Genomic DNA, 22323 nt, shown 5'->3' on the forward strand with positions numbered 1-22323 from the left:
ATGTTTACGAGCACAAGAGTTCAGCGAGCCACCAAAGGACCGCCCTGCAGATTTACTATTGGTTCTGCAACGTAGGGAGTTTTTTTAAACTCTGAAATTGTATCCGCCCATCTAAACACAAAATCAGGGAGAAAGTCATCAGTCTTTAGTTAAGCAAAGCGTCTAAAGACTGACTTGTGAGTCTATGGGGTTAAAGACTGGACTCATGACGGCACAATGACGGATTTGCCGATGATATAATTGGGACAGCGACGTCACACTGAGACATTTGTGGAAAACTTTTTAAAAATAGCCTAAATCAAAAAGAGAAACTTTTGAAAGCAGCTGTTGCAGTTGTGAATTTTCACTCATAATTTGAAAAACCAGTTGCCAATAAAGGCAACAAAGACAGCTTAAATTGTTGAGAGAACGTTTGGCAGACCAGACCCCAAACCTTTTAATAACACGTTACTATAATTTCCCCAACCATCGGACATTGTTATGTACTTGTAATCAAAAGACATGTTTCATTTTGCCATTTTTGGGAAAAGTTGGTAAAGTTGTGGTAAAGAGCATTTAAATCACATGGAAATTGCACTGCCAAATGTTACATTAAGTCTGTATTCTTATGGTATTTTAGTTGTAGACATAACTTTAGTTTTATCTGTGTTGAATACCATTCCAGAATTTAATTTCAATGTATAAATGATGTACATAGTTTTGTTGATACAGATCTGAAAAAATCATATTCAGCGTCAGTAATTTTAATAGCAAACTCTTTGTAAAATGTTGTTAAATTATAGCCTAAACAATATTTTAGCAGACTTATTAAAGTTGTTGCACAAAGTAAAACTTTTGTATACATTTAAACATCAGTTAAATGGTGATTGAAATAATTGCAGGAAATTAACCCATCCTCTCATTGTTTCAGATGTTATTGATGATCCCATCCTGGAGCAAGGAGCAGTGGTCCTCAGAGGGTAAGTCTCATCATAATAACTTTATTATAATTGTATTACATATAGGCCTATATTGTATCTACAAGTGCACGTCACATACTGAGCGAGCCGCCTGTTAGTGACGCTGTCGGCTAATGGGCATGTAGCTACTTCCATGTTTCAGATGATACGTCATGTTTGTAGTCGACCAATGAAGATGAGTTTACATATCACCTTGGGTTCGTCCTTCACCTTCTCAAAATGATCCCACACTTTGGATTTCCTGCCCGACATGTTATTAACTAGCCTGTGGAATAACCGCAGGTACCAGCCCTGGAAATTAGGGGCCGTACACATGCTGCGTCTTAAACTGCCTAGAAAACGCGAGGTCAGGCTCTGGGTGCTACTCTCGTGCCTCTTTTGTGGCAGCTTTCAAGAGCCCTGCGGCAGGTTGCGTCAGAGGTTGCTAAGCAACCTTAACAAGCATCCTATAGCCTATTTACCTGAAATCCCTAGTGCAGAGCTGATCTTCTTCCAGGTGCTGTTTATAAGTGTGTAGGCCTGTCGTCTGTGGGACAGATGTAAAGCTCTGGGTAGCCCTGCACAAACATGATCAACTCTTCTGTATTCATCAGACTGAATATTTACAGAAGAAGGGAAAGATATCTGTCGGCTGTGATTGGTTTGTAACCTGACTCCTGTCTGACTGCTGAGTGTGGCCACTTCCTGTATCTGTCCTTTCAAATTCTCACATGGTCCAGTCATATAGGTTTTGGCTTATTTTGGCAAGGCAGTTTGTTTTTTTTGTTTTTTTTTTCCTGCGACTGAGCGACTAATGAAATCTTATTGACTAATGACCTTTCTGGTCGACTAACATTTGGTTGACTGTTAGGGGACAGCCGTAATTATTTATATTGGTAGTAGTATTTAATAATGATAATAAACTTTATTTATACAGCACTTGGGTTGGGTTGGGTCACAGCAAGAGGGTTCCTGGTTTGAACCTGGGGTGGGGCGTTTGAACCCCGGGGGTCGAGGAGCCACCTCAGCTTCCTCCCACAGTCCAAAGACATGCAGGTTAACTGGTGACTCTAAATTGTCCGTAGGTGTGAGTGTAAATGGTTGTCTGTCTCTATTTGTCAGCCCTGTGATATTCTGGCGACCTGTCCAGGGTGTACCCTGCCTCTCACCCAATGTTAGCTGGGATAGGCTCCACTCCCCCCGTGAGTGCCTACTCACTACTTCTACAGGGTTGGAGCACTGGTTGCAGGAATTTTTTGCAACATTTTTCAAGTTTAGGCTGATCTGGGTTCAGATAATGTGCTTCACATGCTGCCAGCCTTCACCCAGATATTGGATGCCCCTCCAGTCTCAGACTTTCACTGTAATCAATAAGTATGCTTGTGTCTCAAAGGACATGAGACTGAAAGTTTACATTTTTCCAAGTCCTAAATATTAACATGTCCATCTGTACTTCAAAGATTTATTGGTTTCTGTAGTCACTCCATTTGTTTACATTGACTGTAGAGAGACCCCTTACTAAAGTGATTTCCGTGTTAGTGATGGAGGACCAAATCCACAGTCCTCATTCAGAGTTAAAGGCATTCTGAAGCGAAAATGAGTCCTTAACAGTCTGAATTACATAAATCAAGTGGGTATCTGTCAAAGTCAGTTTTTTTTTTTTGCTCTGTCCTAGGTATGTGACTCAACGCATAAACGCAGAGGAGCCTGGTCGACACGTGTCCGCTGAGCATCTGGGAGGAAGGCCAAATGAACAACAGGATCCACAAATCAAAGAAGTGGTGAAACAGTTAATCAAGATTGCAGATGACATTAACAGGAACGTTGAACTCCAACAGTAAGCTCCGCATCATGCAGACACAACTGGTGGACACTTTAAAAGCTGTTAAATAGTTTTAAACAAGACAAAACATACACACAAAGTCTCAGGGAAACTAAGGGCAATTTAATGTTGTGGAGTGGAGGGGCAAGTTTGCTGGTGTTAGCTGGGAACATGGAGGAGCTTACCAATGTTAATAACATCCAAAGTGTTAGAAATATAGTTGTTTCAAGGTGCCAATATAGGACCTCTAAATTTAAACAGTAAAAATACTGAATTCTGAGTCTTTCAAGATGTCTTTACTTGAAATCTATCAGTCACTGTCAGGATTAATCTCTCGAGTTCAGTTTTTTTGTATGATTAAAGTATCTTACTTTGAAAATTGACAGTATTGTTGAAATAGTATGGAACACAACTGGGCCCCAAACAGCTACACATTAACTGTGATTAACTGTTCTTTCACTTTTCACTTTAAGTAAAAATTCAAATGCAGGACTTTTATAGTGTGGTTTTAAATAGTTTTATTGTAGTTCTATAATTGTTATTATCATAGTTTCAGGACAAAACTTTTTGATCACTTCTAACTCTGCCTGATACCAACATTCAGTTAGTGAAATGTGAAAAGTAAAGCGAGATGCCTGGGGACCCAAAATCACTAAATCCACCACTGGAAAACACTCAAGTCCACTGACCGGCTACCTGTTCAGAAGCACAGGTGAGGTACACTTAGTGGGGGCTTTTATTCTAAATAGGCATATTAGTCACTTGCTTAGACATAACATTCTTCAAATCCCATCTCAAAACCCACCTGTTCAAACTGGCCGATGACACCGACTCCCATGTGCGCATGGCGAGAGAGGAGAGGGAGAGACGCTGTGCTGCTGCCAGAGGAGCCACTGAATGAGTTCCCTCTGAGCGGTAACTCGCTAAAAGAGTCTGAGAGGTCCGTGGCTGTTCATAAAACATTCAGGACGCCACAGTTTATTCCACACTACTGAAGCTGCTCCTCTTTTTGGAACCACTGCGGAGTCCGTAATAATTTCGCTGTTGTTGCCATGGGTAACAGTATGACGTCAATATGTCAATAATTCGAAATATTACGAGTATCATGAGATGAATTTTTCATATCCTATTAAAAATTATACTGGTATTATTGTGAATGAGATGATATGGCACACCTGTACTGCATGCCCGTGGGTCCCCAACAACAAACCTGCCAAGTGTGAAGTAGACTGGATGACCGGTTCTCGATATGTGCAAAGGACAGTCCCACCTACCTTTCTTCCTTGCCTTATAGTTAGATGGACGTGGAGATAGGTTATAGGACGCAATTTATGAGGTTCGGACCTTTGCTAGGAGGGAATTCAAGTAACTGTACCTCTTTGTATTGTAACTGAATACCTATCTGTTGTACAGTGAAACAGCTGTGCCAGAACACATCTACAATAAACACTACTTGTGATGCAGAAGAAATTTCAGAGAAATCTGCCAACAGGTGAAACTGAATGCATTTTTCTATCCAACTCTGTCCATTTCTTCCTGTCAGACTGATCAACCAGGTTCCGAGCAACTGTGCTCAGGACATCTTCATGAAGGTGGCCAGGAGCATCTTTACTGATGGCATCAACTGGGGTCGAGTGGTGGCTCTCTTCCATCTGGCCTACAGACTCATACACAAGGTAACACACGGAAACAGATACCTCACAGAGCAGCGCTTATTAACAGGGCTGCATTCTAGATTCTAGATTTTTAAAGTAAGGTACCGTTTTTTTATTTAGATGCTATTACCCAGTGGTATGCCGATGGTTACCTATTGGGGTTCAACTGATGATCTTCACCGCATGTTTTCTAGGGATGCACCGAAATGAAAATTTGTGGCCAAAGCCAAAGCTGAATAATATTAAACGCTTGGCCGAATACCGAGTACCGAATACTGAATATTGTTGTTTAGTTTTTCATTAGTTTTTGCAGATGAACACCCTCCAGATTAGTGTTGTCATGGTACAAAAATTGGATCCCACTGTACGATACCAATGAAAATATCATGGTTCTGAGTAGTATCACGATACCACAGCGAAAATGAGGCAGATGTGCCTTTTGTCATTTATAAAAAGATAAATCACTTTTCTATAATACATCAATGATATTTCAATGGAATAAATTACTTATTGACTTATTCATACTTCAAAAACAGCATCAATAAGTGATTAACATAGGGGGGATCAAAATAAAATAAATAAATAAAATAAAAATCAACCAGCCACCCTCCTCCCCTGACAGTCCCTTCATAAGTAATGAACAGTCCCTAAAGTGCGGTGAGGTTTGTGGGCCGTTACTGCCAGAAAGAGAGAAATGTGAAAGGCTCGTTTCTCCTCTGACACATCACATACCTGTGTTCGGCTGGCTCGGCTGTTCAGGTACTTCTGGGCAGTCATGACACCAAGAAGAGGATATTATTGGAACCGACTTCTCCGTCGCCCGGTAAGCCGATGGCCGCCGTATTTGACAGGAATACATTAACGTTACTGTCTGTGTCTGTGACCCCCGTTCAACCCACAATCGGTGGGATTCGCCTTTCGTTTCTGCTGCTGGTTGAAATCTGTAGGCTGTTCGCACAGCGTGCTGAATGATTTAAGCCTATTTTGCTCGCTCAAAACTATTTTTAGTCGCAAATGCGAGTGCGGTGATGGACAGATCGCCACACTGCCGACATTTTACTCCGCCGGTCACAGCACGCTGTTTGATTGCATTATCAAAACACGCCGCTATTATTTGGCCTTGCTTTAAACTTATTCCACCGAATACCGAATGTGTGTTTTTTTGCAATATTCAGCCGAATATATTCGGTTACCGAATATTCGGTGCATCCCTAATGTTTTCATAAGTGGAACTTACGATATTGACAGACCATTATGCCTCTGATATCATGGTAATATAATGGCATGAAAATGGTAGTGTGTATTTTAAGAGTGATGACCTTTTAATTCTTTTGAATATTCAGATATTAAAATTGAAATATGAAAGAACATTTAATATAATTTTAAAAAGTAATTAACCCCTGTCACGTACAAGAAAGTACATATCAAATTATAGTACCTTTATAGGAGTAGCCCTAAATTACTTAGTTTGAGACTTAACATAAAATGTGGCTAACAAAATAAAAACCAAGTGATGCCCCTTGGGTCTAATAGACAAGCTTGGCTTCGGCTTCAAGGATGGACGGCCTGGGAGTCAGGTGGTTTTTAATGGATAAACATAATGGAGGATGAAGTTGTTGGAGGGTAAAACTACAAACACTGACTTTTTGGTATGGTGCTAGGGTTGGTGTGTGTGTGCGGACTTAGCAAATGAGCTCATGGCGCTTGCTGCACGGGCGAAGCCGAATAGCATTCATCTGATTGAAATCGGCAAAGTTTACCTTTGATATTTTTCAAGGTTTAACCAGCACAGCCAGGCAGAGCAGCTGTATGCTGTCAGAGCTCGGTGTTTTGAAAGCAGGAAGGACCGATAAATGCATCATGTAAAGTGTCATATCATCTCTGCTTTCTGTAGGATCTGCAAAGATTTTCCCTAAACTCTTAAACTGTGTTATAACTGGACCAAAACATCAACTGTTCCCATGAATCAGGGAGAACGCAGCACTTAATTCAAGGAAATGGGCTTCAAAGGGCTTGTTACAGAAGATGAGCTGAACAAAGTTGTCACTCACCTGTGCTTTCCTATGCTGTGACAAGAGTGTATGAATGAAACATTAAGTTGATGTTACTCCTGCAGCAGCTGGCTAGTTAGCTAAATTACTAATTCCACCATGATATCGAGCCACACAGGTTACAGAAAATGAGGAATACAGTAAGGGGCTGTACACATGCCATGTTTTTTGTGCCCTCAAAAAATGCGACGGGCATGCTCAAATGCCAGAGCGATGCCATTGCGGTGCGCACACATTCCCGAGTGCCTGTTTTTGAAGGCATGATGGCTGTGCCCTGAGATAAACAGAGTTCACCTTTGGAACGCAGCAATGCACATCGCATGTCATGTGACAAGGAACCACACAGTCAGCAAATATCTTTCCCTTCTACCGTAAATATCAGTCTGTGGTAAATATGAAAAAGAGGTTCGTCAATTTAGTGCAGGGCTACTACAGCTTTACATCTGTCCCATGGACAATATTCTGCGCCTGGAAGAAGATCACCTCTGCACTTTCACCAGGATTTCTGGTAAGTAGGCTATGATTCGATGCTGGTTATCATTGCTTAGCAACCTCAGACGTAACGTGCCTCTGCCCCCTTGAAGGTTGGCACAAAGTAAGCACAAGAGCAACACCCAGCGCCGGACTTCGCATTTTCCAGGCAGTTCGACGCGGCGTGTTTACAGCCCCCAGCACAGGACTGTCAGCATCCACGACTTTGTCAGCGCCTATTTATTTCAAAAGAGCAATGGCCAATGGGGAAACACCAACTCTCACGTCATCACTCAATTTAGATGTGCTAAATTCACTGCAAGATAGCCTGAGCAGCTCGCCACTTGGAGTCACTACAGTCACGTAACTCTGTGAAAGAAAAAATCTGATTAAATGGATTTAGTCCCTGTGCCTCTTTATTCGTCATCCTCACATTATACACAGAAGTCTGGCTTCAGTAGCTATTACCTTCTGAGTTAAAATTACAGGTCGTCTGGTTTTTGTTTTAAAGGCACTGACCACCAACCATCTAGAGAACATCAGAACAATCATCAGCTGGGTTCTCCAGTTCATCAGAGAGAACATCTACCCCTGGCTCGTACAGCAGGGAGGCTGGGTGAGTGATGCATTGTCCATAAAGATCTATCATTCTTCAAAGATGGTATTATGGTCAAATGTAAGGACTTGTCAGTAGGATCCAAAGCCCTTAATCTTGCTTTCTTGATCTTTCCAGGCGGGTGTGATCAGTGGTGTTTCTCGGTGGAGGACAGCAGCCATAGTAGCATCAGTAGCATTGGTAGTAGCTATTGTTTACTACAGAAAGACACGCTGAGAGCACCGGACCTTACCACTGCACAACCAGGGCTGCAGTCCCGTCTACTGGATAAACGCAGCTCATTGATAAAGACTAAAGAGTTTTTGGACATTAATTACAACCACTCCTCAACCACAATCTCTTCAACCAGAGGAGGTCAAGTACTGTACTCGGAGGGGGAAACCTCTTCTCTTCTCAGGATTCCAAGAACAAAAAAGTGCCTTTACAACCAGCGGTCTACTGGGATCTCCATCATCCTTCACCAGCAACTGTAAGGAAGTACAAGAGCTGCTGCAGCACACCTTCTAGCAGCCACATTGGAGCTCTGGGTGGGGTTCGGCGTAAAAATTTCTCTGGGTCTTTGGTCTAAGCAAAATTTGAACTAGACCTGAGAAGACATAAATATACCTGAAAAATAGTTTGATGACAACAGCCCTTTTTAGATCAGATACAAATTGTCAGTCTTCGGAAGACCTCAAATGAGCTGTCTCAACAGAATCCAAACGACTTGTAAAGTGGAAAAGCACACTGGTAAAAGAAGTATAATAATTCCCATTTTAAAGTTTTCTTGTTATACTATCCCTCACATGAAACCACATGAATGTCCCGCCTAATGTAAAGATACCATAGGTTTATATTGTGGCCATCAGCTGTAATTATATCAGCTTTGTTTTTAAGAAACCACGTTTTTCCATCGGTTAGTAGATGAACCTCAGTCACTGTGGCTGTGAAAAGAAAGCCAAAAGGCACAAATCAGAGATGTGGTGAATTCAGAGCGCTTCATTGTTGCAGCAGACCTTTTTAACAGCACACTCTTTGGCATGTCATAGCACAAAAAGCACTGGTGCCACATTAACAATGGCTGCACACCATTTGCTCATTCCAGGGCCCTTGCATCATTTAATTACATTGTTAATGAAATGATTTGCACAAAAAAAGCTCCATTGCCAACAAAACACAGCATCTGAGTAGCCTGAATCTGAGAGTGAAATAATTTTAACTGCTTATGGTATTATCAGATTTTTTTTTACAAAACGTAATCTTAAATTCAAGCTCAGTTATTGGGCGTTTCTTACTGAAATATTTCTTCAGGGTTGTTGTCGACTTGCATCCTTCAGTTGTTATCATATAAATATAATAAGCAGAAAGACCATCGACCTATTTGCTGTGGTAATTTGACTAGTTCAAAAGAAAATGGCGATTGTTGTTAGTAGCCATGCTGACAACACACGTCAGTTGTTAAGGCCATGTGTTCACCACAGCGTTTTTTCCAAGCCGAAAATGCCAGGCACTCTTAAGGAAATGCCCAGCTGGGAGTGTTTGGGAGCGCAGTTGCGTCTGGGTGCTATGATACAAAATAACCGCAGAAGTAAACACGTCGGCACAAGGTGGAGAACTTGCTCTGGATGAGGGGAAAGGTGAAGCCCACCAGGACCCACCAGCCTGTGTGGGTTCATGAGAGGAAACATTTATTAATATCTATTCAGCATATTAACATATTCCTCCTCCATTGTTGTTGTTCGGTTTGTCTTCGTGGTATTTGTCTCTCCTTCACTGTGATGGAACAGCTGGGTAAAAAGTGACAGTGACGAGCGCAGCGTTTTACCTTAAGTTACCTAAATTTTTCAACATTCAGCGCTCAGTGCCTCAGCATGCTTCTGGCGTTTGTAAGGTAGCATAAGTACGATGCGCCCCCATTGCAAAGAATTAAAAAAATTCACTGTGCTCAGAAAAAAAACGCTTTGGTGGACATGGCCCCCAACTCACTATTAAACACCCTTCGTTCAAACTCAAGAGAAACTAAACGCAACTCACCCAAACTGATTTTGTTAGCAGTCTTTCCACTGTTTCAACAATCACCAACTCAGGTTTGGTAAAAATAAAATGTTTATTTACCAAGTTAGATATGAAAATTTGCAGATCAGCACACTGTTTATCTCCGCTGTCTCTCTCTGCCTCTCAGCTGTCAATTCAGCAGCTGCCGACTGAGCAGCGCCTCTCACTCAGTCTTCAGAGGCAACCAAAGTAAATCATGTTTCAACAAACATGAGCAACAAAATTTTAAAAAAGGGAAATACAATATTATTTTAAAGGTAACAGATTGCTTATTTGAAAACGTACTCCACTGCTCATTACTGCAAAACCTCACCTCAGTGAGTTCACGACTTGCCGCATGTTGGTTTGGTTTTACAGAAGTTAGCCTGCTACAATGGTTGAGAAGGCGACAGTACACATAATAATGGCCGCCACTCCGTCTTTCCAGCTATGTTGATTTGAATGGAAATGTCAACTCTGTTTTTATTTGCCTTTGACTATCTATAAAAAATAGATATTTTCTATCAGGGTTTCTAACTTTTCTACTGATACTTGAATGAGAGAGTTTCATGTCCATCATTCAACCATCTAATGTTGTTTAAGCAGAAAATAAATGGGACTTCCAGAAGCCATGGCACTGGGAATAAGTTCTCCCACCACACAACTCCTACAACTAGTGTGGTGAAGTTCTTTTAGAGGGTGAGATACTTTATTGCTGGTGTTGATTATGTGTTTACATTCAATCTAGTAGCTAATGAACTGTGATCAGCTGACCATCACTGTGCTGTGAACACACCTCAGTTGCACACTGGCTGTGAAAAACACTGATGGAGCATTTACAGCTGAGGTCGTGTAATTCTCTGTACCAGCGGTTAGAAAGCTCATTTCTGCTGCTTCTGTCTCTCTGTAATCGTCTTCCTGTTGTGTGTGAATGTGGTTGGTTAAAACGTGTGACAAACATTGGGTTGGGCGGATTTTTATACACCTTCCTGCTTTTAGGTATACAGTATATGACGGTATGGCTGTTTACAGTCCTGTAACGTTATTCCATGAATGTATTGAGAGACCTGGATACAACATTGGCAGTAGGACCCGGTTCATCCCTGTGAAAGTTGCTCAGTGGTGCGTGAAGCCAAAAAAGCTGTATAACTGCTGTATGAAATTACCCGGCTGATTAGCACCTCTTCCGCATCATTGGGCCCTAGGAGCAAGCACACTAGAGACTTCCACTGGCCAAGCTGGCTACTTCTGGTTTAGTGCTTTGCTAACTTCAATGGGGATGAAAAATAATTTATTCTTGAGGCTCTTTTAGACTTTCCAAAGGTTATCGGACCAATCAGATTAAATCCTGATAGTCAAAAGAGTAGTTTCGTGGGGGTTTTCACACTCAAGAAATGTATCTTCTCTATCTTATAGTCTCTTTCCCAATCAAAGTCTATGGGGAAAAGTCGTCTTACGCCCAATGGCATCACGTGACGGGATGCTTAATGTTATTCCACTGTTTGGCCACTTCTAAAATTGGCCTCAAAGCCCAGCGCACTTCCTTTGGGCTTGCGTTATCCCCACCACTTGCAGTCAGCTGCCTGTTCCACCGAAAGAGACTGACCTCTAGTGGCGCATGCCGTGCACTACATACAATACATCCTCAATGCAGCATCTCCATATCAGTTTATTTAAGGAGTGTCTGTATTTTTGACGGTATTGGAAAACATAACATCAGGATTTCTGAATACCCTGGTATACTAAAATACTGTGACACTGCCAAAGCACTGCATGATAGATAGTCATTGTTAGCCTTGGATGCAGGTTTAGGACCCACTGTCAAATCAGTCTGACCACCAAAACAGGAAGATGCTATTTACAGCACCAAGTACAGACGACTAAGAGAGGCAAAGGCAGCAGAACAAATGTTCAAACTTTAACCTGCTAATGGCAAACTGAGCAACAACCTACAGCAGCTGCTGGTCAGAATGTTGTTCTGTCACCAAGTTGCACAAGAGACGGAAGTAGAGACTTTTTTCTATCTTTCTTTTCCATTTGGTGATGTTTAAGGAACAGTCATAAAATGCTTAAGTGGACGACAGTTGACTTCTCAGATTGAGATAGTTAACTATCTGCATGTAAAGACATGAAGCTCATTGTAAGAGTTGCTTTTACTTGGAATATGACAGGAGACCCAACTTCACGGTCTGATTATCATTTTCCAGCCTGGTTGCTTGTTGCAGTATTTCAAATTTATCGTCACACACTTCTCCAACGGATTTTTATAATGAACAGATGTGGGTAGTTTTTTAAACCTGTAAAACCTCTGTGACTGTAAGACAAAAAGAACTATGCCTTTTAGTTTCGAAACTTAATAACCTTTATTTAGAGTCTTAACGTATGAGGAGCAGGACCAGTTTCTAAGTACATGAAATCTTTCTTCACAGTTCTGTAGTTAATAGATAAAGAAATAATTATTTAAAGTAATGCTTTGTGCTTACTGCAGTTTATAAGGGTCAGATGATTTTATGGATGATTTCTAGGGGAACAGTCAGTGGCTTGTAGCAGACCTCGGTGCTGTTACCTAGTGCCACATTTGCTTTTGTCAGGTATTTTTGCTTCCAAATTGATCGTGTACTTTTGAGAGGGATATCACACTATTTATCTGCTGTTCTGTGGTGTGTGTGGTTTTTTTTTAATGTAATGATTATTTTATTGTTAGATTAACAATCTCATTGGACTTCATTTCTGTGAATAAATTAAAAACATGTTATAACACTCATCGCCTGCTGTGTGGATGTTACGAGTCAGCTGCCTTTATTGTTGTCGTAACACACTTTTGTGCACTAGGTGGCAGTAACCTACAGTGGAGTTGCATTTATACAGAAGGGTAAATACAGCCACATGTTGCAGGCCAGGGGAAGCGTACAGGGGTTCATCCCAATGTCCCTCCTCAACTACTCTATCCTCTGTCCTCCATCATTTGACATGGTAATTCATCGGTCTTGTAGGACGTCCAAAGTCACTGAATGCGCTCGGAGGAGTTGAGAGGAGAGCAAGCAAGGATACTCAAGTGCAGCCTTCGCGGAAGTCTTTTACAGACAGCTGATTGGTCTCAGTTATGGTCCTAGCAGGGATAGTACTAAGTGCTGCATTCACATCATCTAGCGGACTTTCAGAGGGTACTTGGTTATCAGCTACAAGGGTGCCAGGTTACCAGCTTATCCATGAGTTTCAATTCAAGGATCATTCGCAGTGGTTGTAAGGGAATCTGCGTCATTAAGGCTTGTTGACATCCCCACTTTGACCTGTCCCCCTGGCTCCCCCTTGCCGTAGCACTGTAGCATGTTTGTTGTACTTCATCAGTCTCTACTTGTGATAGCAGTTGCCGTTTGTGGATGTCAGAACACCGGGCTAGGAGTTGCTTCTTTGTCAGCCTAGATGTCAACCTCTGCACGTAGCCCCTCTCGCTGGGGTTACAGTTGTGTTCAAAATAATAGCAGTGTGTTTAAAAAAGTGAGTAAAACCCAAAATCCTTACAATAGCTTTTATTTCCATACATGCAAATGCATTGGGAACACTGCACATTCAATCCCAAATCAAAATATGAAGAAAAATTTATCAAATTTGTTGTTACTTCACAGAAAGTGAAGAAAAAAGGAATAATAGGTTGTTTAAAACAAAATAGCAGTGTCAGCATTTTTCTTTACAAACTCAAACATTTACTATATAAACTGAAAAATTCTCGAAGATTTATATTTCCTGTGAATCACTGAGCTAATATTTAGTTGTATGACTGCTGTTTCTGAGAACTGTTTCACATCTGTGTTGCATGGAGTTGACCAACTTCTGGCACCTGTGAACAGGTGTTCCAGCCCAGGACGATTGGACTACATTCCACAATTCCTCTGCATTTCTTGGTTTTGCCCCAGAAACAGCATTTTTGATGTCACCCCACAAGTTTTCTATAGGATTAAGGTCCGGGGATTGGGCTGGCCACTTCATAACGTCAATCTTGTTGGCGTGTTTGGGGTCGTCTTGTTGAAACACCCATTTCAAGGGCATTTCTTCTTCAACAAAAGGCAACTTGACCTCTTCAAGTATTTTGATGTATTAAAACTGATCCATGATCCCTGGTATGCGATACTGAAAATAGGCCCGACACCATAGTATGAGAAACATCCCCATATCACGATGCTTCCGCCACCATGCTTCACTGTCTTCACAGTGTACTGTGGCTTGAATTCAGTGTTTGGGGGTCGTTTGACAAACTGTCTGCGGCCCCTAGACCCAAAAAGAACAATATTGCTTTCATCAGTCCACGAAATGTTGTGCCATTTCTCTTTAAGGCCCTGACACACCAAGCCGATGGCAAAAGAACTAGCGGTGATGAAGCCGACGAAGCCGACTGTTCCGTCGTCTACGTCTAGGCCAGTCAAAGTGTTCTTTGGCAAATTGTAACCTCTTCATCACGGCGTGTTTGCAACAATGGGACTTTGCCGGGGCTTCTTGCCAATAGCTTGGCTTCACATAGGCGTCTTCTAATTGTTACAGTATTCACAGGTAACTTTAGACCTTCTTTGATCTCCCTGGAGCTGATCATTTGTTGAGTCTTTGCCATTTTGGCTATTCTTCAATCCATTCGAATGGTAGTTTTCTGTTTTCTTCCACGTCTTTCTGGTTTCGGTTGCCATTTCAAAGCGTTTGAGATCATTTTAGCTGAGCAGCCTATCATTTTCATCACTTCTTTATATGTTTTCCCCTCTCCGATCAATTTTGTAATCAAAGTACACTGTTCTTCTGAACAATGTCTGGAACGACCCATTTTGCTCAAATTTTAGAAAGAAATTCACTATAACCAGCAGGAACAACATTTGCTGCCTTCATCTTTAAATAAGGGCCACCTGTTTGACACCTGTTTTTTACATAATGAATGACTCGCTAATTGAACTCCATACTGCTATTATTTTGAACACACTCCTTTCAATTAATGATTCAGTTACACAGAATCAGCAGCATGCATGTCATGACTGTAGTTTTCTATTACACTACACCCACTAGTAAATTATTTGCCATGTAGGAATATAATTTCTACCCAAAACAGTGACTAATCTGGTTAGTGATGTTGGACTGCTATTATTTTGAACACAACTGTACTTGTATAGTAACATTCCAACAGGTCCATATTCTCTGCTCTTGTCCATCTATGTCTTCTTCCAATAGTTAATTTCTCATCAGGTTGCACTGGTTTCTCAACGCCTGACGCTGACCTTGTTGACCCAGGCAACATCTGAGCCAATATTACTCTTGGCGTTTGCGGTTTCACTCATCCCGAGGTAGGCTGGTAGCATTAAGAGCCTTGCCTAGGTGCTGACCCGCCCTGACCAGGAGTCAAACCCTGATCTGGTACTGTCATCAGAAACGGACGTTGCTTCTTTCTGACAGCAGCTTTTAACATTGAAGTGATAACTGTTGTGCACTCACATGAAATGTGCTGCTTAAATGACACAGAGGATCCAAAACTTGCGTTACGGGAGCTTTAAAGGATAACTTCGGTATTTTTCAACCTGGGCCCTATTTCCCCATGTGTATGTGTGCGTATGATTCATAGGTACAACTCGGATGAGCTAAAACAGGGGCAAATGCGTCCCGTATAAGTTAACGCATTAAAAGGGCTTTTTTTTCGCCACTGACCGGTTCAGATCGCCAGCGTTATCTCTGTAAATAGCATACTAAGCATTTCCCTTACCTCTGGGCTGTGTGACGTCATCTCACGAGAGCTTTGCTCCACTGTGTCTGTAGCTCTCTCTACTCGTGGGGCAGCCGTTTTCTTGAGGAAGAGGTGTTTCGGGATCGGATGTCTTCTCTTCTTCGGCTGGCAGTAGTCATCTTGGGAGAAGTGAGCACTGCAGACCCAATGGTCTGCAAGGCGCAGTGTCTGGACAGGAGTGTTAGCATCCATTTGTAGCACAACTAGCCACAACTTCAGCATCTCACCGTCCGACAAAGGCAGCCTATGAAAGCTGTACAGGGTGTTGCGTGACATCCTGTTCTTGCAATTCAGATAAGCACAAACACGAACTATTGCTTTCAATCGATGTAGTAAAACTCTCAACTGTACTCCAGGACAACCAGCGCCACTCTGAGTGGCACTCTGCATGGCTCCTCTGTTTTCTTCCGGCAACAAGCAAAGCTCTCTCGAGATGACGTCACAGCCCAGAGGTAAGGGAAACGCTTAGTATGCTATCTACAGAGATAACACTGGCGATCTGAACCGGTCAGTGGCGAAAAAAAGCACTTTTAATGCACAAACTTATACGGGACGCATTTGCCCCCGTTACCGTTTTAGCTTGTTTCGCAGCTGCATCCGCCTCCCTCAATACTGAACCAATTTTAGAACGAGTTGTACCTATGAATCATACGCACACATACACATGGGGAAATAGGGCCCAGGTTGAAAAATACCGAAGTTATCCTTTAATGCATGAACGGAATGACAGCTTTTTAGATCGGGAGCTTTTTGTTTTTATTATATTTAGATCCGGGACCATTAAAACATTTGAGGCTGAAGCCTTGGATGCCCAGGCCTAACAACGCCACTGCTCAATCCCATTGCAAACAAGTGTAAACCTCTTTCAGGAAAATCAGTGAGGCACTCAAGGGAGTCAACATAAATGCAAACTGATCATTTCTCACTGAGCACACATCTCAAGGAAACAAGTGTACAGCTTACAATTAAACCAACCCAAGGTGCTCATATCAGGCTAAGTTTCCAACATGAGCTTAATATGAAAGAAACAACACAAGGTATGCTCTCTGTTTCCTTACATGCAGCCGTCAAGTGGATTTAGTTTATTTGATTTGATTTATAAAAGGACAGTGTGCTGTGACATTAATCATTTACAAGAAATGAAAACATGGTAGCACCAGAGTTATTCATTCATTCATTCATTTTCTGTAACCGCCGTTTCCTGTTGGGGTTCACGGGGGGGCTGGAGCCTATCCCAGCTGACATTGGGTGAGAGGCAGGGTACACCAGACTATCACAGGGCTGACACATAGAGACAGATAACCATTCACACTGATATTCACACCTACGGACAATTTAGAGTCACCAATTAACCTGTATGTGTTTGGACTGTGGGAGGAAGCTGGAGTACCCAAAGAAAACCCAACCTGACACCAGATTTACTGAAATGCTGATTTCCATATATAAAAGTGACCAGGTTACCAGTGCAGGTGAGAACACACTGCACGGTACAAAATACAATATGAAATACACAATCACTACCTTATAAAGTGATGCCTTCCAAAGAGGAACAAGGAAGTAACAGAACAAATGCAAATCAAAGAGGAAGCATTTGGAGGTGGCTACAACATAATGCAAAGGCAGAAAGAGATCACAGCAGCTCTTGTTCAACAGCCACGTTCAGTATCTATGCCAGCTAGAGACATTCCAGTATTTGATGGGAGTCCTCTTGAATACCCATAGCCTTCATTTGAGCATTTGGGCGTGGCAGGGAAGAAGAGGCCTTCAGTAATGGTGATTGCTTGTATGTTTTGGAGCAGATCACTAGAGCACATTCAGCAATAAATACATGTAAGTAAAAGCTGTGCTACTGAATAATTCCGAGGTGTGTCCTTGTATTGCTTGGCACCTTCCCCGCAAAATGTCTGAGCATGTCCTTGTTTTTTATAAACAAGTTTTCTTTCATTCCTGATACATGTGTTATCAGTATCACTTCCTGTTCCCACTGTGGAAGTTAAAAGTTTCTCACAGAAGAGACACGTTCAGACTGGTGACGTTATTTTCGGCCAAGTTAACATTATATCTTGAAACCAAATATCTAGCCTAATTTTTCATTCATCACTCTGAGCTGACAAGAAGCTTTAAGTTATGGCTGACAGCCGACAGGGAGTGGACAGAGAAGAAGGCAACCAGGAGCCCCAGGGCACCATGGGTTGGAAAGGTATGTGAACCCATGTTAGGTATACAGAGCAGCCTTTTTCAATAACTATATTGGAAAGCAAAACGAGCTAACTAAAAAATGTATTTGTCCAACTAAGGGACTGTTTTTCCTTTATCAGTGGAGGGGGTGGGAGCTAAAAATATTTTTATCATGAGCCTCCCTGAGTGACTGGCAGAAAATCCATGACCCTCCCTCCACCAAGAAATTAGTTATTCGACTTATAAAACGTACCCTTTTACGTTTGAAAGTTTAAAATTAAAGATGTAATCCTGGAGTTGAAAAAAAGCCTGATTTTAGATCAGACACAGAACAAAGTGATTTTGATGAAATATCACAATTTTAAGCTCAGATTGGGTGATGTTTTATTTGAATTTTTTTTGATGGAAGCGTTCGTCAGCATATGTCCAAGAACCGTCTGAAATTTGAAAATCCAAGAGTATTTCTGTTTTTACAGTTTCTTGCTGTGATAAATGGTGTACTTTTGTCGCCTTCCAAACCTGCTGTATTTGGAAGACTTGTTTTCTTTAAAAATCAATAAATACAAAATACAACCACTTAAGTTTCTTTGCCCCTCCCTTACGCCAAAATAAAAATATGCAAGTCCCTCCTCAGTGCTTAAAAAATTATTTGACATGCCTCCCCCTTTTTGCACAACCCTCTCCCCTTCTCATGAATAATGAACAGTCCCTGAGGCTACTTAGTAGCTCAAACTAACGTTACTTTGTAAAAAATATAATACAAATACATAATACAAAGTGTCATGATAGCAAAAATTGTCACTCAGATTATTTTATTGCAAAATGTGCCCCCTCAAGGATCAATCATCAGACTTGGCCTCCAAATTCCCCAGATCCCAATTCGTTTAAGCATCCATGGGACGTGTCGGTACCCCACACAACCCACAGCACTCAAAGGATGTGCCACCTTCCGCCATTTTGAGTATGGAAGGAATATAACACATTTTTTCTACACATTTAAACAAACAGTGCAGATGATTGAAATGATTGTGGGTATTTATCAGTCTTCTCATTGTTCCAGATGTCATTGTTGACCGCATCCTGGAGCGAGCAGAAGTTATTTTTAGAGGGTAAGTCTCAACAACAACAACAACAACAATATGAATAATATTAATAATCTATTATATTTATATATAATATATATATATACTTATATAATTTATATTTATTTTTCAAAACAAAGTAACAAAATGCTTCACATGTTTGACTCAGGGATAACACTGAATTAGAATACAAATCTAACTGATATGATATGAGAACATGTAGCACCTTGCACAACGTGATTTTGCCATGTAGGACATGCTCCCAGATCAACATCCCACACCGCATTCCTGGACCAACATTGCAATCAACCAATCACAGCCCTCTGACATCATCAGTATGCTGCTCCTGTGCTACTTTCAAAATTCCTTTGCGCTTCTTCAGAGCTAAGCTAAGTTTACCAAATTGAAGTTAGTACAACTGAACAAAAATTGTATAGTTTAATGTTACTGAGGATTTTGTTCAGTTGTACTAACTTCAATTTGGAAAACTTAGCTTAGCTCGACTTTCTGAGGGTCCCCCTGGTATTTTTGTGCCCTTTTTCAAATTGATGCCGCTCTGGGTGCAGATCATTTACGTCACCTGCCACCAGCCTTCACGTAAGTATCTTAAAGAATAGGATACTTTAGGTTCCTATTTTCCAAGTCCAGCAACACTAACATGTCTTTATGTACATCAGAAAAGTCGTAGTTAGTAATTTCGTATTAAATTCCTGCTCAAATATGTGGTGTTTCCTTAGTGAAGCAGTTTTCTCTGTCCTAGGTATGTGATTGAACGTTTTAAAGCGGAGGAGCCTGGTCGTCACATTTCCCCTGAGCTTCTGGGAGGAAGGCCAGATGAACAACAGGATCCACAAATCAAAGAAGTGGTGCAACAGTTGATCAAGATGACAAATGACATAGACAAGAACATTGAGCTCCGACAGTAAGCTGTGCATCATACAAACACAAAGACCCCATCGGTAAACAGATCCTTTGGTTATTGATAAGTCACAGTGCCTGATGTCAGTCAACAGAAGCTCTTTCATAGTTTGTCAGTAAATTGTTTTCATCCGCCAGTTTTCCTCCTTTATTAATCAGACCCGCCCCGGTCTCTGAACAGAAATATGGGCATTGAGACATTCTTCATGACGACCGACCACATCCATTTCAAAGTCATCTGAGAACTAGGGATGTGCCAATATCAGAATTTCTGAAGTGTAACCATTTCAGTGAAACATAGTAAAATGTACCATGTTTACACTGGATTTTATTGCAACTTTGTTGGACTCTCTGAAATAACCAACATTAAAAACACTTAAAACATTATAAAATCAAAATGCTATAAAGGAAGGAGTGCTGTGCTTTGTTCACATTGCCATCTAAAACAATGACAGTTATGGTAATAATGGAAATGATTGGTGTTCTGGCAAGTTTTACCTTCAATTAATTGTGTACAGTATAATATATCGTAAAACTGCTGTACCAGAACTTCTCTACTGTGAACACTACTCATGATGCAAGTGAAATCCAATCCAAACATCAGTAAATTTGATTCTGTCCATTTCTTCCTGTCAGACTGATCAACCAGGTTCCAAGCAACTGTGCTCAGGACATCCTCATGAAGGTGGCCAGGAGCATCTTTACTGATGGCATCAACTGGGGTCGAGTGGCGGCTCTCTTCAATCTGGTCTACAGACTCATTCACAAGGTAACACACAGAAACAGATACTTCACGGAGCAGCGCCTAGTAACAGGGCTGCATTCTAGATTCTAGATTTTTAAAGTCAGGTACCATTTTTTAAGATGTTGATACCCAGTGGTTGCCCTTTGGGTTCAACTGATGATCTTAACGTCAAACAGTGCAGTTCAGAAGTGAAAAGAACTTTTTTCTTTTTCATAGAAGAATATCTTATTCCACTGTCACTTAGCACTGGACTTAATGGCCTGAATATAGTTTTGATTTTTTTCAGGGTTGGGTGCTGCGGAGCTCCCAAAAGATCACATGGGATTTTTATGCCTCTGGGCCAGCGACAGCAGTGGCAGAGGCATAAAAATCCCGCCATTTGGCACAAGCGTCCACTTGGACTCAAGGTTGAACTGATTTGAATTTTGTGGTCAAAGGTCAAAGTCACTGTGACCTTACGTCAATCTCAATCTCATGAACACAATATCTCAAGTACACCTTGAATTCATTTCTTAAAATTTGGCACGAGCGTCCATTTGGACCCAACCATGAACTGATTAGATTTTGGTAGTCAAAGGTCAAGGTCACTGTGACCTTACGTCCATGTCATTCTCGTGAATATGACATCTCAAGAAGGCCTCTGGGGAATTTCCTCAAATGTGGCAGAAACATCCACTTGGACTCAAGAATGAACTGATTAGAATTTGGTGGTTAAAGGTCAAGGTCATTGTGACCTCACAAAAAATGTTTTTGGCCATAACCTAAGTATGATGAAATACAAATATGTATCTTCTTTGCAGCAACATCCATATTTGAAGCATTGTCAATTGTCATTGCCACAAATGAGTCTGGACAGACATGGATGTAAACTTTAACTGATAGCTGACCACGAGGCAGTAATTCTAATTTTAGTCTGTCCCCATCAGATGCTTTAGATGTGTTGCCCAGCCCCACTGCCACTTTAAAGTCTCTTCCCTACTGGACAAAAATAAATAAATAAAAAACAACACTAACACCAACTACCATCTGGCTTTTGTCTTTAGTGGTAAAGGTTACAGTCAGCATACAGTTCCAGGAGAATTGACTCTGCAGTAGTCACGAGTATTTATTAGCTCCAGCTTCAATTGGCAGTGATGGAAACATGACTCCTGGGTTGACACATCAATGTTCATTCCTTTTCCAGCGCATTTCAATGACAAGCCGCCACAAATTCCATCAGTTTCTGTCCAACTAGCACTCCAGCATTGTGCCAAATTAGTCGGCACCAACTTTGAAAGAGATCAGTAACAGATATAAAAAATATAAAACACAAGTTTTCCTGTGTTTAAAAAACTCAAAAACATATAGATTACATGTTAATTTTGGTGGAAGACGGGTGTAAGATTTAATTCTTACATTGGGTACACACAGAAATCTGTCTCTAGTAGCCCAGAGTTTCAGGATATTCTTAAGGTCTTGGGGTTTTTGTTTTAAAGGAACTGATCACCAACCATCCAGAGAACATCAGGCCAATTAAAAGATGGTTTCGCCAGTTCATCAGAGAGCATCTCTACTCATGGCTCGTACAGCAGGGAGGCTGGGTGAGTGATGCATTTTCCACAAGGATCTGTCAGTTGTGTGCTCTATTCGTCTACAATTGAATTATGGTCAAATGTAAGGACTTGTCAGTAGGATCCAAAGCTCCTAATCTTGCTGTCTTGATCTTTCCAGGTGGGTGTGATCAGTTGTTTTCCTTGGTGGTGGAGGACAGCAGCCATAGTAGCATCAGTAGCACTGGTAGTAGCTATTGTTTACTACAGAAAGACGCGCTGAGAGCATCGGACCTTACAACCTCACAACCAGGGCTGCAGTCCCGTCTCCTGGATAAACGCAGCTCATTGATAAAGACGAAAGAGTTTCTGGACATTAAAGGGCCAGTGTGTAATATTTGGCATGGTTTATTGTCAAATCTGAATCTGAATCTGAATATTCTACCCATTAATATGTTTATATAAGTGTATAATCGCTATAAAATAAAATTCGTTTGGTTTTCGTAGCCTTATAATTATGCTTTTATATATATATATAGCAAGGGCCTTGCTT

General features: G+C 41.3%; 2 protein-coding genes across 2 annotated transcripts in view; both read left to right on the forward strand.

Moving 5' to 3' along the window:
- zgc:153993 (uncharacterized protein LOC767645 homolog) overlaps positions 1-12326 on the forward strand; it is a 19838-nt gene extending 7512 nt beyond the window's left edge. The window contains exons 2-6 of the mRNA XM_050042050.1: positions 911-959; positions 2614-2775; positions 4304-4436; positions 7449-7553; positions 7671-12326. Coding sequence (XP_049898007.1) covers positions 911-959; positions 2614-2775; positions 4304-4436; positions 7449-7553; positions 7671-7769 — 548 coding nt within the window. The 3' untranslated portion in view covers positions 7770-12326. The remainder of the gene's footprint in view (positions 1-910; positions 960-2613; positions 2776-4303; positions 4437-7448; positions 7554-7670) is intronic.
- A 3489-nt stretch (positions 12327-15815) lies between these two features.
- LOC126388767 (apoptosis regulator BAX-like) lies at positions 15816-22274 on the forward strand. The gene is made up of 6 exons (XM_050042038.1): positions 15816-17518; positions 18557-18605; positions 19339-19500; positions 20133-20265; positions 21717-21821; positions 21952-22274. Exons 1-6 carry the CDS (start codon positions 17446-17448, stop codon positions 22051-22053), a joined length of 624 nt encoding a protein of 207 aa, XP_049897995.1. The 5' UTR covers positions 15816-17445; the 3' UTR covers positions 22054-22274.
- Positions 22275-22323: the final 49 nt, after the last annotated feature.

This window comes from Epinephelus moara, chromosome 1, assembly GCF_006386435.1.
Source record: "Epinephelus moara isolate mb chromosome 1, YSFRI_EMoa_1.0, whole genome shotgun sequence".
In the NCBI taxonomy this organism is placed as follows: domain Eukaryota; kingdom Metazoa; phylum Chordata; class Actinopteri; order Perciformes; family Serranidae; genus Epinephelus; species Epinephelus moara.

Bases quoted from the DNA above. Each gene is read 5' to 3' on its own strand.
- LOC126388767 (XM_050042038.1), top strand. From the start codon at position 17,446: ATGGCTGACAGCCGACAGGGAGTGGACAGAGAAGAAGGCAACCAGGAG. The intron at 19,501-20,132 runs GTAAGCTGTGCA...TCTTCCTGTCAG, and splicing joins AAGAACATTGAGCTCCGACA to ACTGATCAACCAGGTTCCAA. The intron at 20,266-21,716 runs GTAACACACAGA...TTTGTTTTAAAG, and splicing joins TCTACAGACTCATTCACAAG to GAACTGATCACCAACCATCC.